This window comes from Rhodamnia argentea, chromosome 4 (assembly GCF_020921035.1).
Source record: "Rhodamnia argentea isolate NSW1041297 chromosome 4, ASM2092103v1, whole genome shotgun sequence".
Lineage (NCBI taxonomy): Eukaryota > Viridiplantae > Streptophyta > Magnoliopsida > Myrtales > Myrtaceae > Rhodamnia > Rhodamnia argentea.
The window spans coordinates 5,837,249-5,854,755 of NC_063153.1; the positions used below are offsets into that span (position 1 = coordinate 5,837,249).

The following is a 17,507-nucleotide window of genomic DNA, read 5'->3' on the forward strand; positions in this document are numbered from 1 at the left end:
ATGCGAGAAAAATGGTTGCATTATTATTTGCAAATTCCTCTTGTCTATTTAGTTGGTATTGTTTTTGATCCACGTATTAAATTAGACGGTTTACAAGATTATTTGAATGTGTATTATCATGATTGTTTACATTTGGATGATTCAATAGATATTTTAAATATATTAGGACATGTTAAAGAATCTATAGTAGCATTATATGGAGAATTTTGTAGTAGATATGGTTTAAGTGATTTTGGATCTTTACAATCTACTGCCTCACGTAGCGAAGGTGGTAGTTCACTTAGTAGAGGGTATAATATGCTTAAGAGTAGGCAAAAAAAACAAAAAGGGGCAACAGGTAATATTTCTGAATTAGAAAAATATTTAACCACTCAATTTGAGTTTCGTGATGCGGAACATAGTACGATTTCGAAATCCCGAAGTGGTGGAAGAGTCACCAAATCGAGTATCCGGTTCTCGCCCTCATCGCTCGTCAAATATTAGCAACCCCTTCTTCAACGGTTGCGGTTGAACAAGCATTTAGTTCGGAGGATTAATTTTGGATTCTCGCCGTTCAAGATTAAGCCCGGACTACGTGGAAGCTCAAGCTTGTGTCGGCGATTGGACGAGGGCGAAATATCGACACCAAGAGTTAGATCGTGAACACGAATTTTTTAGCGATGATGTTGGAGATACCACCGCCACGGGTACCACAACGGGTAGCGACGATTGACGATGAGGTAAGTTGGGGTTCTCAAAGGTAAAAAGAACTACATGGGCTTTGATTCTTCTATCCCCAAGAAGATATGTAGGTCGCTTAATGATAATTCATTAAGTTCAAGCCCATTCCTTCTTTTTTTTTTTCCCATATTTTATTACAATGTACAATTTAATTGTATTTTATAATTTATAATTTATTATATTTATTTTATTATTTATTATTTTAAAAATTATTATTAAAAATGAATCGGAATGAACCGGCGGTTCCGAACCGGAACCACCATTTTTCACGGCCGGTTCCGGTTCCACCTTTTCGTGGAACCGGAACCGCCGGTTCCTGAACCGGAACCGGCGGTTCCACCGAACCGGCCGCGTCTAGAGAGAGAGAGTGTGTGTAAAGGGAGAAGATGAAAGTGAAGGTGGTAATGTGGAAATTAAAAAGAAATTGGAAATGTTTTCCCAATTTTTTATGAAGTCAGATGTCGGGCTCATCCTTGTACAGCAGCTTCCTCGTCAGGTTCAACTAACTAAAACCACGAGCTGATCAGGATCTACACACTGGTAATCGACGAACGAATTTGCCTAAATCACATGTGACATATGAGGAGTACCCACTATTTTTCTCGTCTTGGGGAATTGGTGTAGCCTTGTAGGTATAAGGGACCAATTTCAATTTTCTTCCTAAAGGCTTTGATCTCATAATTCATTTTGGCGCTTACTTTCGACTCACACCAAAACCGGTTTAACAGGTCCACTTACCATAACCACCAATGCTACAATCTCAATAATCATCAACCCTTGTTCGACGCAGATTGTACGCTCCACAGCTCCCACCAGCATTGCCTCCGCCAGCACGTTACCACAACCTCCATCACGGCCAACAGAATCATCAAGGACTACAGTTTTCATTTACGCTCCACTTTGGGCATTACAATTCGACCGCTCTTGGATTTGACATGTTACATAGAAGCTAAACAGTTAATAGACGTGACCAAGGTTTCCCTTAGAGGCCTGAGCCGAAGTAAATGTAAGACAATGAGTGTGACCGTTGCATATAACCATACCGCCATCAAACTGATTGAAACAAGAAACACCTTAGATGGATGAAATTGCACAAGGGTAACTCCCTTCCCAGAAAAGGAAAAAAAATCCAAAATGCTCCATAGAAGATGCTCACATAATTTAGCACTTGCTACAATTGAAACATAGAACACTCAAAGAGTCCATGTATTTCGAGCCAGGTCTACTTATCCATATATTGGGCAGAATTTTCCTTCATGGCAAACCAAGCCCAGTACTGCAAGAAAAATAATCCCATCAGACCATAGTCAGTGCAGTTTAGGCACTCTTCACATTAACTTCAAAATAAATGAGGAAATGAATGCCCAGTAAGATGAAAATATAACAAATGCAATGAATACAACAGGACTCAATCCTGCACAGTATTTCATAAACTATGACTCAATCTGGTAAGCGTTTTGTAAACATTTCAACAGTAGGTTGGGTTAAAATAAAATTGCTACAAGTTCAGCAGATATCGACTATCCAGACTGGCTTGAGAAGAATATGAGACCTCTAGAAGCTGACAAATGTGCAATCAAGGATACAATTTTCTTTGGTGACTAATTTCCCAAATCTTTTAGATGCTAATCAACACCTCAGTTACCTAATTATATCTCCTCAGTCAACATATTTCCACCGTATTAGCACGACGCCAACAGTTTTCATACCAAACCCTTCTTCAAGCCCACAGCAAGCAAGGCAAAGTCAGCAGAAGGAAAGGAAATTGGAAAATCCCACAACAACTGGAGATTAAAATGAACCTTGTCACCTTCAGGTAGCCTCATACTTAGTTAATGCGCTAGAATACACAGTAATAATGTCTTTGGGTGTCAGCCCAGCTAATTGCTGCTTTGGCCCCGTAATATCTGTTGATGCTCTCATGGTCGCCATTTTGCATGTCATTGCCATGATTGCGGTTTTGGGGAATTGTCCAGGATCGAGTGACAAGTCCAAAGCTTTTCAGTTAAGGTTCTGGATGAGAATTCAAACCAGACGACCAGCTTAGGTCTGAAATGAAGATTCTTATTGTTAAAGCGGCAAGGCTAGTGGCATGGTTTTCAGCCACTCAAGACTCTGGTTCCAACGAGTAAACTCTGTTGTTTCATGCCATTTATGGGCCACCAAGACCAACATCTACCAGATATTTTTAGAGGGACATCAATAAAGAGGTGAAAGTCCACCGAAGACCCTCTATGATAATAGTAAGCCATTTCTAACTCATGTGATGGAGTAACAAAAAGAACAGACATCGGGAGGAAAGTAGCTCAATTGAGAGTTGTAAATGGATTTTGTCTTGATATGGGACTTCTCAACTGGTGATTCGCAGGGACTGCATTTACATGGGGTAACATAACAGGGAAAGGCCAAAAACAGAGAATGCTTATCTTGTAGATTTTCAACAATGTCTGTAAGACCATTTATATATACGAATATGAGTATATTTGCTCGATTTAAAATAAGGACCTGTTTTAGATATTTAAGCTAATAGTTCTGCCATTAGTCACGACAGTGATTGCAAAAAGAATTGCATGATATCATTTGTGATCAAATTACTCATATGATCGGACACACACAACTTGGCAAACATGAACTGCAAGGAAAATATTAAACTAGGAGTGAATTCTTCATGTCAAAGCCTACACGAAGATTACCTGGAACTGATGCTCAGTTATCCACAACACACTTCCTCACAGTTCCTCCTCCTGTTTTCCATCAATTCCTAGGAGCTTACTTAATTCCCCACTTTCATACGCTTCGACTGTATCTGCAACAATGACCAACAATAAACAATTCTTTGTTGGACTTGCTATCATAAAAAATAATAATAAAAATAAAAAAAGCAATTTAGGAGCTACACAATCAGTTTACCATCGGAACCTCCAATGTGCTTGCCATTTATAAACACCTGGGGTACAGTACGCCTCCCTATTCTTTGACTTAAGGCATCCTGAATTTCCGATCCATCATCTGTGGACATAAAGTGAGCTCCTATCAATTATTCACAAGGTATATTTTGACATATTCAACCACATTTCAGTTACACCGATGCAGCATAAAGCATGATCTGCAAGTTTTCTGCCAAGAACTTTGGAGGATTGCAAGGTTGGCAAAACCTACATTTATTTCAGTTCAATCGTGAAAACGTTAGACTTTACATCAGACATACATCAATCCCCGGCTTCTCTTGTAAAATGCTTCTCATCGATTTTTGTAATAGTGACCAAAGGCCACTACTCAGTTGGCCTACCAACACTGAAGAAATCATCAAATAAATAGCCATTTGCGAACAAACCTCTCTCATCAAGCTCAACAACATGAGGTATCTGGTTTAATTCCTTGAATACAGCCTTTGCCTTCCTGCAGTATCTGCATTTATCCATGAAAGGTGTTACAAATCCAAAGTTTGTCTAATATGTCCATTAGCTCCAGTAGATATGTAAAGAAAAGACAATCCAGCATAAGCATCGAACTAAACCCAGTCAGTGTGATGAATAAGCGAGCAGTTACTTGAATCTATCATATGATAACAATAAAACCTATTGGAGATCCTCCCAAGAGGTCATCAGATCTACCGCAATTTATTGGTTTCAATTGGAGGCTGCATATCACAAATGGATAATAGATATCATATATTTGTCCAGGAAGTCCATCCTTTAGAATGAGTTATGGCCCTCAAAACTCATGCTCTAAACTTTCCCAACTACTAATGGAAGCAAAATGAGCACAATTATAACGAATATTGTCATTTGGAAGCTCCAAAAATCACAATATTAAGCATTTAACCAAAAAGGAGCTAAACTATCTTAGAATGGGAAGTTCTTCCTTTAGAATGGCCCTCAACTTTTGTTCAAGACTTTCCCGAATACTAATAGCACCTAAATGATGACACAATTACAAGTAAATATATTCTGGTTTCTGGTATATGTCATCTATATGACTGAAATAGGATAACTGAAAGATTAATTGGATTCTTCAATCTCTCTAAGGATACATAACCGAGGATAGCAGGCACATAACACAGCTTCACTGTAAGCACCACCAATTACAACTACAGGAAGAAGAAAAAGAAACAAGAATAAAGTACAGTTAAAGATGTTAATCTTGTTTCCCTAAACTAGTCTCACCCAGAGCAATTCAGAAGTTCGAAAGTTCAGCATAATTACAAATAACCACATGAAATTTCACTTTAAACAACAAAGGCCATAAACTACCTCAAGCATGTTCTATTCCTGGGGCCTTGGTCGCTTAAAGATTTAAAAAGCAGAGGAATTAGCTACATGTTTAATCTATAAGATCACAGTAGGTAATTAGCTGTTCTTTGTACCACTCTCCAGCAGAACATGGCAACTTAGAAGTGACAGAAGTTAGAACCAGATCAGTTATATCAGCAAACTGCATTCCAAGCCTTTTGGATTTGCCAATGTCAAATTTCTTCTTTCTACAGACAACTTCACCATGCCCAATCGCATTACATCTCTTAGAAGTGATAGGGTTCCTAAAGTACTGAGGTTTAACTCAAAGGAAGTACCATTCTCATGAACGGAATTGAATCAACCAACTGGGAATCAAGAGGAACCTCCATACATATTCTGGCAAAATCCAATGTCTGGATCAATAGCGGGGATTCATCCATATACAAATGGATACCTATTGCACTGCCAACTAGCTTAGAGTTTCATTTGTTGTTAGCTGCAGTTTAGATAAAAAAGTTTAACTCAAACTGGAACAAAACTTATCATCTCAGCTTAAAGATTTAACTGCCATTGACAGAAATAAGTGTTGGTGATTAATCTGCCAGGGGTTACCAGCTAAAATCCACACACAAGTACTAGCATCAGGGAATTTAATGATGAATAAGCCACATTCCACCTATGCCCATCAATCGAACCATTTCTTCCCCATAACATATTTGCAATAGCTCAAATATGACCCAGATTGATAGGTTTGCCAATAATTTGACCAACCAAACAGTTGCACCAAAGAGCCTTATCATCTAGTACAATTTTCCGAGGGATTTTAACAGTAACAAACAACATTCGTCAATATTGTACGGGCTCATAGTAAGACAATTGAGGAGAGGATGAACTAGAAACATCAGACAGCTCCCCATTCATAGGGGTTGACTAATCAAGAATCCCCACAGTCAACATTATCCATCAGGATATTCTCCCAAAGTTTTAACCTCCATAACCGGCTGTGACCAGGTACCGCATGGGAAAAGCAACACATAGATGGATTTCCAGTAACTGAAGTTAAGCAATTTCATCCTCCAATCCTCCAGGTAAATCAGAATGGAACTGGAAAGGATTCATGGACCCCGCAATCTCGAAATAGAAGGATTCAACAGAGTAATTCGAGTAAAATCGAACAAAAATCGAGCTTTAGGGGTTAGCATTCGAGTGCCTTTGAGCTCGATTCACAAGATCGGGCATGATCCAGCTCGCACAAGGCGCGGTGGCGTCAGTCTATGCTCCTAGAACTGAAACCTTAATAGCACGGGACCAAATCAAGGCACGCAAAACCAATCGATTCCACGGCGGAGAACATGCATTCGCAGGAATCGACGTGAAATCTATGAACAATCGCATCACTATCCCTGTCGCTGCGTGGAATCAGAACACTACAAACCAGGAAACTCAACAAAAATCAAGTGAGACAGAGAAAGAGAGAGAGGGAGGAGGAGGGACGTACGGGCAATAGGACTTGGAGAAGATGACGATCTTGTGCGAAGAGATGGTCTTCTTCACGAAAGATGCTTCGGGGCTTCCGGCCGAAGATCCCAAAGAAGATCCCAAGACCAGCAGCGACAATGCCGTGTACAGGATGCACCTCCTCACCGCTGCCGCCATGGCCGTCCGACGCAAGCTTTTCCTCACGAGTTTGCTGAGAAGTAATCGTTGACCTTGTGATTTCTGCTAAATGAAGTTCTGGTTGTAATTTTTTTCCTCCCAACTTTAAGGGAAAATTTCAAAAAAGGGGTCGAAGTCTTCTCATTTTCTCAGATAAGGGCTTGAAGTGAACTTTGTTTCAAATAAGGGTCCGAAGTGCTTAAATTGTTTCAAAAAAGGGCCTAATCGGAGGGCATTTTCGACCTTTACTATTTTGATTTTTTTTTCTCTTTTTGTTTTTGTTTTTTCCTTCTCAGTTACGTTTTTCTTTTTTTCTTTTCCCCTCCCCTCCTCTCCCCTCCCCAGGCCATCGCCTTTCGCAAGACCTCCTCCCTCCTCGAGAACTCCATGGGCGATGTCTAGGCTCCTCCGCTTCTCCGCCCCTGCCGACGACCGCGCCGACAACACCTACCTCGGCCTCTCCCCATCGCCGCCAACGAGCCCATCCTCCGCCATAATCCGATATGGTTCGATGTCGGGAATGTCACCGACCTAAACCGGTCCATGCGGCTTCTCCGGAAAACTTGAACGACGTTGCCACAATCGCTTTGGGAAGAAGGCCGCGGTGGCGACGGCAAACTTCACGAGGTCGGAGCAGCTATACGCATTTGCACGGTGTATGCCGGACTTGACATCATCAGATTGTTTCATGTGCCTCCACGGCGCAAGTATACCATCGCCACACTCAAGGCCAATTCCCTTTGTTACATCTGTATCCATGGTTCTTCAACCATCTAAAGGAACTGAAGTTATGTTTGAATTCTTTATTTACACACCGTTTTTTTAGCTAACTCTCGTGGCCACCAAACGCATGTAGAACTCTCTTCACAGAGCAACGGCATGGAGTACTTGCTGTGCTCTTCGATGGTCTCAAAAGTGAGGTGGGCGACGAGGCAACGAATGATGTTCTGCGAGACGAAGAGGTCCCGGCACTTAAGTTAGTGGGCGGCGAGCTCGGAGACGGCCCGGGCGGTGATGGCCTGGACCTTCATGGGTCCCTCCTCGAGGATTTTGGCGAACACTTGACGGACATCGGCGTGGATCGTGTGCTCGACACTCTTGGGTTTGTGGCCGAGGAGGCCGACGGCGCGCGACTTTCTCCTGGCCCTCGGACTTGCCCTCCTTAAGGAGCCGTAGGAGGGGGCCGACGTGCCTTCCTCGAGGATGAACTTGCCATAGCGGTCGTTGTCCCCGGTAAGGGAGATGAGGGAGGCGGCGTCGGAATGCTCGTCAAAGCCACCGGTGTGGAGTATGGCAATTTGCTCCTAGATGAGGCAAAGGATGGGCTTGTTGGCGGAAACGCAGGGGGGGGGCGCCGAGGTAGGCACCGTCGGCGCACTCGTCGACCGGAGCGTAGACGTGGAGGTGTCGCCGATGGAGTTCTCGAGGAGGGAGGAGGTCTTGCGGAAGGTGACGGCCTGGGGAGGGGAGGGGTGGGGAAAAACAAAAACAAAAAAAAATATAAGGAAAGGAAAGAAAACGACAACATAAAAGGAAAAAAAAATTAAAAGAGTAAATGGCGAAAATGCCCTTCGGCTAGGCCCTTCTTTGAAACAATTTAGGCACTTCGGGCCCTTAATTGAAACAAAGTCCACTTCAGGCCCTTATTTGAAAAAATGAGAGCACTTCGAGCCCTTTTTTAAAATTTTCCCCAACTTTAATTTTTCCCTTTTCTCTCTTTTTTTATTTTTGGTCAAAATATTTTTTTTTCCTTCTTTTTTTCCCCCTTTCCTTACCCACCTTTCTTATGAACGATATTTTTACCTCCATCTACTCTTGCTTGCAATTCAAAATCTTCCCTTTATTTTTTTTTTCTTTCGAAATAATTCTTGTACTGATTTTGCAAAATGTAGACTTAATTCCATCTAACAAGTACGATTTTTTTTAACTACTAAGTGCTAACATAGAATTTCTCTCACCCACCCGTAGGTAGTCGTGTTGATTGAGAGTTCCTCCTTCATCGCCGAGGTCGAGAGTTCAAAATCCGCAATTGCTAGCGTCTTAAGTGGGGGGCCATGGTAGTGGAGTCCCGTGCTAGTCTCCCCCGAGGTATAGTCGTTAGTACTAGGTGCATCGCACACCGTAGGGCCTTGGGACCTCGAATAGCGTAAGCGAAAGGAGGCCTGGCGGATCCTCGGTTACCAAAAAAAAAAGCGTAGAATTACTCTTTATGAAAAACTATGAGCAAGCATAAGTCCATATATTGGATGTTGAGTGTAATATTATCAAGTTGTTGTCGCCAGAAACTCAACAATTTCAATTGTTAAAGTCTAATTGGTGATCAAAGGCAACTCCCAATCGAAGAGAATGAGTTTTAATATGCCTTGAAAAGCCTCAAAGACTTTGTGAAACTCAAATTACTTGACGATGCGCAGACAAATAATTGAAAACCACAAGGAAGTCGTATGAAACTTTATTGAATCAAAACTACTAACTTGCATGCCTGGAGGACATGCTTGATCGATAGTTTGAACAGTTGATGGGCTCAAATGTGAGAAGACAGTGTAAAAAAAAAAAAAAAATCCTCGCCAAACACGAATGAAAAGCCTTTTATAATAGAGGGTAACATTGAATTAGAATATCTAAACCAGTTCGAATTTCAAGTTCAAACTTTGGACATAATCTAATCCGAGTTTGATCTACTATGAATGATCTTTCTATCTACAAAACCCGATATTCATGCTTTGATTCCTTGCTTATAATCTAATTGAATGCAAAGGAAATAGTAGGATCGGCACATATGATGCAAGATAATTATAAAAGTTGGAGTCTTCAGAAAACAATAGCAAAGAGCGAGGTAGAATCCCGCTTACCGGGGTTGCGCCGGAGAGAGGAAAACTGAAATTAAATGTTGATGGTTGGCTTGGGGAGGGGGTCGACGAACGTCGCAATAGCTTCCATAAGCCAAGACCATACCGGCGCTCTCGTTGAAGGCTTCACAAAAGGATGTTGCTAATTTTTATAGCACAAAATGATTAGTGGCATTTTATGCACTGTGTGAACCTACTTGACTACAAAACACTACGTCCATGTAATTCATACAAGTAAACATAGACAGTAACCAACCAATTCACTTTGAAATATGATTCCCATTGATTTCAAGTTGGTATCTTCTTATGCACTAGATTCTAGGGAAAAAATATAGATGCATATCGAGAAATATCAATATCCATTAATGCATCTCACTCATGTGTATTGCTATCTTATTTTCACATGCCTTAAATGGGATTTATTTTTATCAAAAAGTAAATGAGTTGCTTATATGTGCAAATTAATGAGGATCTTAACAAGTGAAGTTGTTGGTTACTATGTATGTGTACTTGTATATGTGACGTATGATGAATTCCATTGACGTACCCATTTGTGAATTATGACGTACCCGTTTGTAGTCAAGTAGGTTCACACAGTGCATAAAATGATGCCAATCATTTTGTGTTACAAGAATTAGCAATATTCTTTTTTAGGTAAACGCAAGTCGTCCATAGTCTAACTTACGGTTGTCCATCCATCCCTTTTGTTGTTTGCAAGACGATTACCTTTTTCAATTTGTTCAACGCAAGACTTACAAAAGGTCTCTACATCTTCTGAGCTTCATAATACATTTTGCTTTGATGAACTTGCCATTTACTAGTAATGTGACATGAACAAATCTGAGTGGTACATGCCACATATAAACCAGATTAACCATGAAGGTAAAGTCGATTATTTTTCTATTACCAAGAAGTAAAGGTCTCTTAAATCTTTCTACACAAGATCCCACGAGGTAAATACGAATTTTTTTTTCTCACTGAACTCATCCAACCTATCAACTTTTGAAGCTAACAAATGAAGAAAAAACGCTAGTAAAGCACACAACAGGAATATGCCGTCTAAAATTTCTACAGATTGACACCATAAACCAGGGCATAAATGAAGTAAAAGCGCAAGGCCAACAATAGAAGATAATGATGGTCATTATCTCGAGCTAAAATTCAAAAGGATCCTAGTTAAACAACAAAAAAGAGCACAAACAAACCCTAATTCAGCCAGCAAAACCCAAGGCCAGCAACAGAAGATAAGGATGGCCGTTCCCACAACCGCAAACAAGACGCTTTTGCAAATAATTTAGTTTCAGTTCTATGTATTGCATGTAATTGCGGGACTTCATCGGAATCAAGGGGTCCAAAACTGTAAATTCCCAACTTGGTCTGATTTGATTTCCCTAACAGAATGTGGTATCGCTGTAGAACATATAAAAATGCATGTATACATACCATCCTCTCAAAAAGCTTATATGATGGCGGAGAAAGATACCAAAGTCATTCACAGAGAGAGAGAGAGAGAGAGAGAGAGAGAGAGAGAGAGCAGTGGAGTGGAGCAATCACGAGGGAGCAAGGAGCAGCAGCGAGCGACAAGTAGGGTTTCGTTTTGCTTTTAATAAGTTTTTTAGGGCGAAAAAGGAAACTAGCCAAGTTTCATAGATTTATGGCTTCACCATTTTCGTAATGCTTAAAGCTCAAAGGCTGGTGGACTAGGACATCATTTGGCCGAAAGCCCCTTAGAAAGGCTTGCCAAACATCCAACTTTTTTCCAAAAGGCTTTGGAGGTCAAAAGGGAAAGGCTTAGCTAAACGCAGCCTATGTACATACATTTATAAAAATATGTATATTTTTTCACATGTTGATTATAGGGCACTAAATTATTTTGGTAATAAATACTTTTTTGAGTTGATATGCGTGGTTTATCCAAAATTTTAAAATCAGTTTCGAGTTTGAAGTAGGGTCGCTCCTTCCAAATCTACATCGTAGCAATCTCTAAGTATGGGAAATTAGCAAAAGATTGCAAGCATTTTATGCTAGGAGGAAGTGAATAATTTTAGATTAATTCAATAACTTAATATTTAAACAAATCTATCTGAAAGAATCGTTTTGAAGGGCAAGACAGAAGAATTCTATAACTAATAGTTTCAAAAGATATAAATTGCGATAAATCGGTCGCAAGAATTGCAATTAGTAAATGATGATTCCGCATAAATTTGGTTCATCCGCCATATAAGATGAGACATCTCGGTCACATCCTATGTGGGAGCTTAGAACCAAAAGCAATAAAAGACCACAAGTTTAGATAAAATCTGTTTCGAAAATTCCAAATGAACCAACCATTCCAACAACTCACAAGATGAATCGAGCACGAGACCGAGAACAAGAACGAGATCCGAATTATTCCATAATATTGTCATAAGAAACTCCTAAGAGCGGTTACTAATACCCATTTGTAACCAGATCAATAGCAGACCCATAGCAGACCGTCACTCTCCAAGACAAGAATGACATTGTAATATGTGGAAGTGTCACATGACATGGTGGGACTATTTTTCCTAGTCTTATTGGGTTATTAAGAACAGAACTGATTGATCCTTGGCCGTGTCAAAATGTGAAGTGGAATGTGCTAGTTACTACTGCAATAATCTGTCTGAAAGGAGGGGAAAGAACCAGGAAGCAATAAAGACCACAAGTTGAGATAAAATCTTCGAAATCCCGAATCAACCAGCCATTCTAACAACACACAAACAGAAAAACGAAGACGGTGTCCGAATTATTCCATAACATTGTCATAAGAAACTCCTAAGAGCTGTACTAGATGCATTTGTACTCACGTAGTGAAATACTCAATACTTCTTCCAGGTCAGGCTGTTGTTATAGCCCTTGCCGTTGCGCCTGCTGCCCTCGTCGTACGTGACGGTCCGGAGCCTCTCCTGGACCTGATACTCGGAGTAGCCGCCCTTGTTCCCGACCCTGACCGTGGACGTCTCCTTGTACTCGTCCTTGTACCCGACCCTTCCCGTGGACCGCTCCTTGAACATGTCCCCACTGGAGAAAGTGTGCTTGGTGGTTGCACGGGCGTAGTCCCCGGTCCGCTTGTCCTGCTGCCTGGCCCTCGAGGTCCACTCGTAGCTACTCGCCGAACGCCCTCCACTGACTATTCCCGATTGTTTCGTGGATTCTTTTACCGGCTCCTCCTCCCAGACGAACACGGACGGTAAATCATAGTCGAATCCCTCTGAGTCTGAACTCATCCTAAAATTACCAAAACTAGAAAATGAAATTGATCGAATGACATTTTTTCTTATCAAAATCAACTTTATAGCATGACAAAAAATTCTCGTGCCCAGGAATTTTTTCACATGTCAACGATCCAATGATGAATAATAATCCACATTTGGTCAAGCAAATAAAGTTCTGTACTAACTCAAAAGACAAAACATCCTGGTTGCAGATCTTTTCGGGTTAAAATTACTCAACCCGTTCACGGTTTGATCGACTAAATCAAGGAAGATATGAATCATCCAACTAAAACAAGATCCTCTCCGTCTCCCACTCGTTTGTTTGAGCGAAAACTGTTTTCAGGAGATTGTCTTCCGACCTTCCGAACCTTTTCCAGATACTGAAAACAACAGGCTTGGATGGCAGTGAAACGACTTCCCGCTCCCGCTTCTAGCAAGAAAATCACTTTCTCTAGCGCACTAAACAAATGAAATCTTAAGACAAAATATTTTCAGGCACCCTAAAAATTGTGCCACAGAATTAGGACCAACAAGCAAACACAGCCACACCAGTTCATGATCATCCTATAACACATACATCATAAATCACTACTGCTGGGTTCGAAATCTCAGAAGAGCCGGGGAATTCATGGTACCCACCTGTTTCTGCAACTTGCTTCGAAAGAGATTTTTATTTTATTTTATTTTATTTTATTTATTTTTTGCTTTAGGACTTTCGAGAGGAAATGAAGCGCCGTGACCGTAAGCGACCGATATAAAAGGAGCGGTGATCACGCTTTTAATAGGCCAGAAAGGAGGTAGATAAAGGAAAGTCATTTTGAATGAAAGAGGACGACATATTTTGTGAAGATTTACTTATTTATATTTTGCTATGGAAAACTTCATCTAACCGACAAAATCTCAGAAAACGAGGAAAGATTCAAAGCGAGATAAGGCGAAGGTAGCGCAGATTAAGGCAACTCTAGTTTTTGTTTCAGGGAAATTGTTTACAAAGTCTTAAATTTATCGAGTATTTTTCAATTCAGATCCGAATTTTTTTAATTTGATCAATTAACGACTAAATCTTTTCATGTTTTCTTAACCATGTATCTTGAGTAATGAACGATTTTATTAAGAATTCAAGGAAACTGCTAGGACAAAACACAGGGACTTAAACGCACGTCATGCATTCTACAATGGAATTTGGGCAGTTTGACTAATTCTTTTCGGGATGTCATGCAGAGTTTTATGTTATCTAATTCATGCGAGGCTAATATTTGGGATTTCTTTATAAAAAAAAATTTCATATCGGGTGATAGTTCGCTACATACTTTAAGTGTTGCCTATTCTCAAAGTCTAATTATGTTCATCTCAATCGTTTTCACTAATAAGTTCATTTGCATTTTCTAAAGAAAAACATTTCAAGAATCAAGTTCGCCTATAATGGACCTTCAGGAAAAATAGCCAATTTATGTATATGACCCTGCATTTTTTTTTTTTCCTTCCACATGTATATAATGTAAGCATGATAGTTCATTAATGGCTAGAGTTCATTTCGTGTAGGCCATCCATGCATCTTGAGAAGATTAGCGACCAAATTTGGGGCAATTCAACCGCTAATAAAGTACGTCTGTATTACATCATTCTACGTGGGTTTCTTATACACTTCTAAGCAACTCAAGCTTGACAGCTAAAATTTGGGTCAATGGCAATCCCAGAGAGTCTCAATGTTCTCTCCGATGAATTTGATCCGTCTTTCCCCCATCAATTAAAGATCCAAATGAACCTAAGAAAATTGCAAACCTGGCGTCACGGTGAGCATCTTCGAATGTATTTTCCAATGATATGGCCTGTGCGCTAGCTCTAAGCGTAGCTTCCCTGGTTTGCCTTTTCCGGCCGAACGGCTATAGAGAAGTCCACTTTCAAATCCCATACATAACCGGTTTTCGTCTGGGGGCATTACCCGACGTATACACGGCCGGTTCGGTGGAACCACCGGTTCCGGTTCAGGAACCGGCCGTGTATACTTCCGGTTCCGGTTCCGAACCGGAACCGGCGGTTCATTCCGATTCCTTTTTTAATATTAATTTTTAAAATAATAAATAATAAAATAAACATAATAAATTATAAATTATAAAATACAATTAAATTGTACATTGTAATAAAATATGGGGAAAAAAAAGAGAGAGGAGGAATGGGCTTGAACTTAATGAATTATCATTAAGCGCCTACATATCTTCTCGGGGATAGAAGAATCAAAACCCATGTAGTTCTTTTACCTTTGAGAACCCCAACTTACCTCATCGTCAATCGTCGCTACCCGTTGTGGTACCCGTAGCGGTGGTATCTCCAACATCATCGCTAAAAAATTCGTGTTCACGATCTAACTCTTGGTGTCGATATTTCGCCCTCGTCCAATCGCCGACACAAGCTTGAGCTTCCACAGAATCCAGGCTTAATCTTGAACGGCGAGAGTCCAAAATTAATCCTCCAGCAATAAATGTTTGTTCAACCGCAACCGTTGAAGAAGGAGTTGCTAATATCTAACGAGCGATGAGGGCGAGAACTGGATAATCAATTTGGTGACTCTTCCACCACTTCAGGATTTCGAAATCTGTACTATATTCTGCATCACGAAACTCAAATTGAGTGGTTAAATATTTTTCTAATTCGGAAATACTATCAGTTGCTCTTTTTTATTTTTTTATTTTTTTGCCTACTCTTAAGCATATTATACCCTCTACTAAGTGAACTACCACCTTCGCTACGTGAGGCGGTAGATTGTAAAGATCCGGAATCACTTAAACCATATCTACTACAAAATTCTCCATATAATGCTACTATAGATTCTTTAACATCTCCTAGTATATTTGAAATATCTATTGAATCTTCCAAATGTAAACAATCATGATAATACGCATTCAAATAATCTTGTAAATCGTCTAATTTAATACGTGGATCAAAAACAATACCAACTAAATAGACAAGAGGAATTTGCAAATAATAATGCAACCATTTTTCTCGCATTACTAAAATAGTTCGACCCAATTCGGTATCATTTTCATATTCACTAAAAACACTACTAATATTAACACACTCTATTAAAAATAAATGCGTAGTAGGATAATAAATACCAGATAAAGTCTTAGTAGCATCATTAAAAATTTTCAAAAAATCTAAAATTTTCTTGCAAACGTCCCAATATTGAGGAAGTAAAGTAATTTCGGGAATATTTTGTGAAATAAACATACATAATAAATCTTTATATTCAAAAGTTTGCCGAAACAACTCGTACGTAGAATTCCAACGAGTCGAAATATCTTTTGAAAATTTTCTTGCCCTTCTCCCATTTTGTTTACAAAATTTTCCCCATGATTTCATAAAATGGGGACGACTCCATAAAAATTTAATTGCACTCTTTATTGGGGCGAGAGAAGTGTCAAGAGTTCGTAAACCATCTTGTACACATAAATTTAAAACATGACAAACACATCTAACGTGAAAAAATTGTCCGCCAAAAGTGGGTTTGCAAATATTTTCTAATTCGGGAATAGAAGTGGTATTTGCGGCGGCATTATCAAAACCAATTGAAAATACTTTATTTATTAAATGATATTCTTCTAAAACTTGCCTAATTATTCTATAAATATTATGAGCCGAATGTCTTTCATCAAAAACTCGGAATGCAATAAGTTTTTTTTGAATCGTCCAATCGTCACCTATCCAATGACACGTGACACCCATATAAGAATGAATTTGCCAAGAATCACTCCAAATATCGCTACCTATATGCACACGTCCATTGAATTCCGCAAAAAATTTTGCTAAATATTTTTTTCCTTTTTTATAAAGATGAAAAACTTCGCGTTTAAGAGTATTTTTTGGAATAGTTGGCGCTTGCGGAACCAACGCAATATTTATCAAATATTTCATATTAAAATTTTCACCGGTATTAAACGGAGAATGATCAAGGGCAACATATTCAGCTAATGTTTGTTTATAAAGTGCATCGGTGAAACGAAATATAGGATGAGGATTAGAAGTGGCGTACCCGGAAATTTGTTGTTGTGTATTGTAGATCCCCGCTTGCGTTGGATGTTTTTTCGTCAAATGCCGACGGAATGTTCCGTAGCCGTCTCATTTCGTAAATTTATATATTTGCGAACAATATTTACATTTTATATTATACTTACCTTCGCCTTCATCACGTACCTTGTCGAAGTGTAGCCACAAGTCGGATGTATTATCTCGGCCCTTCCGTTCCGGCTCATTTGCCGTTGACGTTTCTTCGACACCGGTGGGAGGATGAAAACTTTCTTGTGTTGGGATGTGCTCGACGTTCGGAATCGGGACATAATTGATATTATCGTCGTCGTCTTTCCAAGATGTATACTCACGATGATCATATTCGGGAATGGGATACTCGGAATCTCCCATAGTCATCTTGCCCTTGTCAACATTTCTACTTCCACTTGCCATTTTTGAGAGAATTGATCAGAAATTCGATTAAGAGAATTGAGTCGGGATTGAGAGAATTGGGAGAATTTGAGCGATTTGAGAGGATTTCGGAGAGAATTCGAAAGATTGTTCAGAAAATTTGTGACAAAAATGAAAGGGGGAGCATATGTATTTATAGGTAAGAATTATTTTTAATTTTTTTTCCCAACGGCCAAATTGGTCGTTGCTTCTGCAAATGCCCAAAGGAGGGGGGCGGTGGCGCGGCCCGGGGGCGAAGAGCCCAATGGCTCTCTGCCCCACGGGCCCCCCACTTTTTTTTTTTTTTCGTTTCACGGTTTGGAACCGGCCCGTGAGGGCCGGTTCTGGTTTCGAAGTGG

The 17,507-nt window shown here is 39.9% G+C and overlaps 1 protein-coding gene across 1 annotated transcript; it reads right to left on the reverse strand.

Moving 5' to 3' along the window:
* Positions 1-1,774: 1,774 nt before the first annotated feature.
* On the reverse strand, positions 1,775-6,693 carry LOC115730994 (glutaredoxin-C4). The gene is made up of 5 exons (XM_030661604.2): positions 6,454-6,693; positions 4,055-4,128; positions 3,631-3,729; positions 3,414-3,526; positions 1,775-1,996 (listed from the first exon to the last, which is right to left on the reverse strand). The coding sequence occupies exons 1-4, from the start codon at positions 6,609-6,611 to the stop codon at positions 3,450-3,452; spliced, it is 408 nt and encodes a 135-aa protein (XP_030517464.1). The 5' UTR covers positions 6,612-6,693; the 3' UTR covers positions 1,775-1,996; positions 3,414-3,449.
* Positions 6,694-17,507: the final 10,814 nt, after the last annotated feature.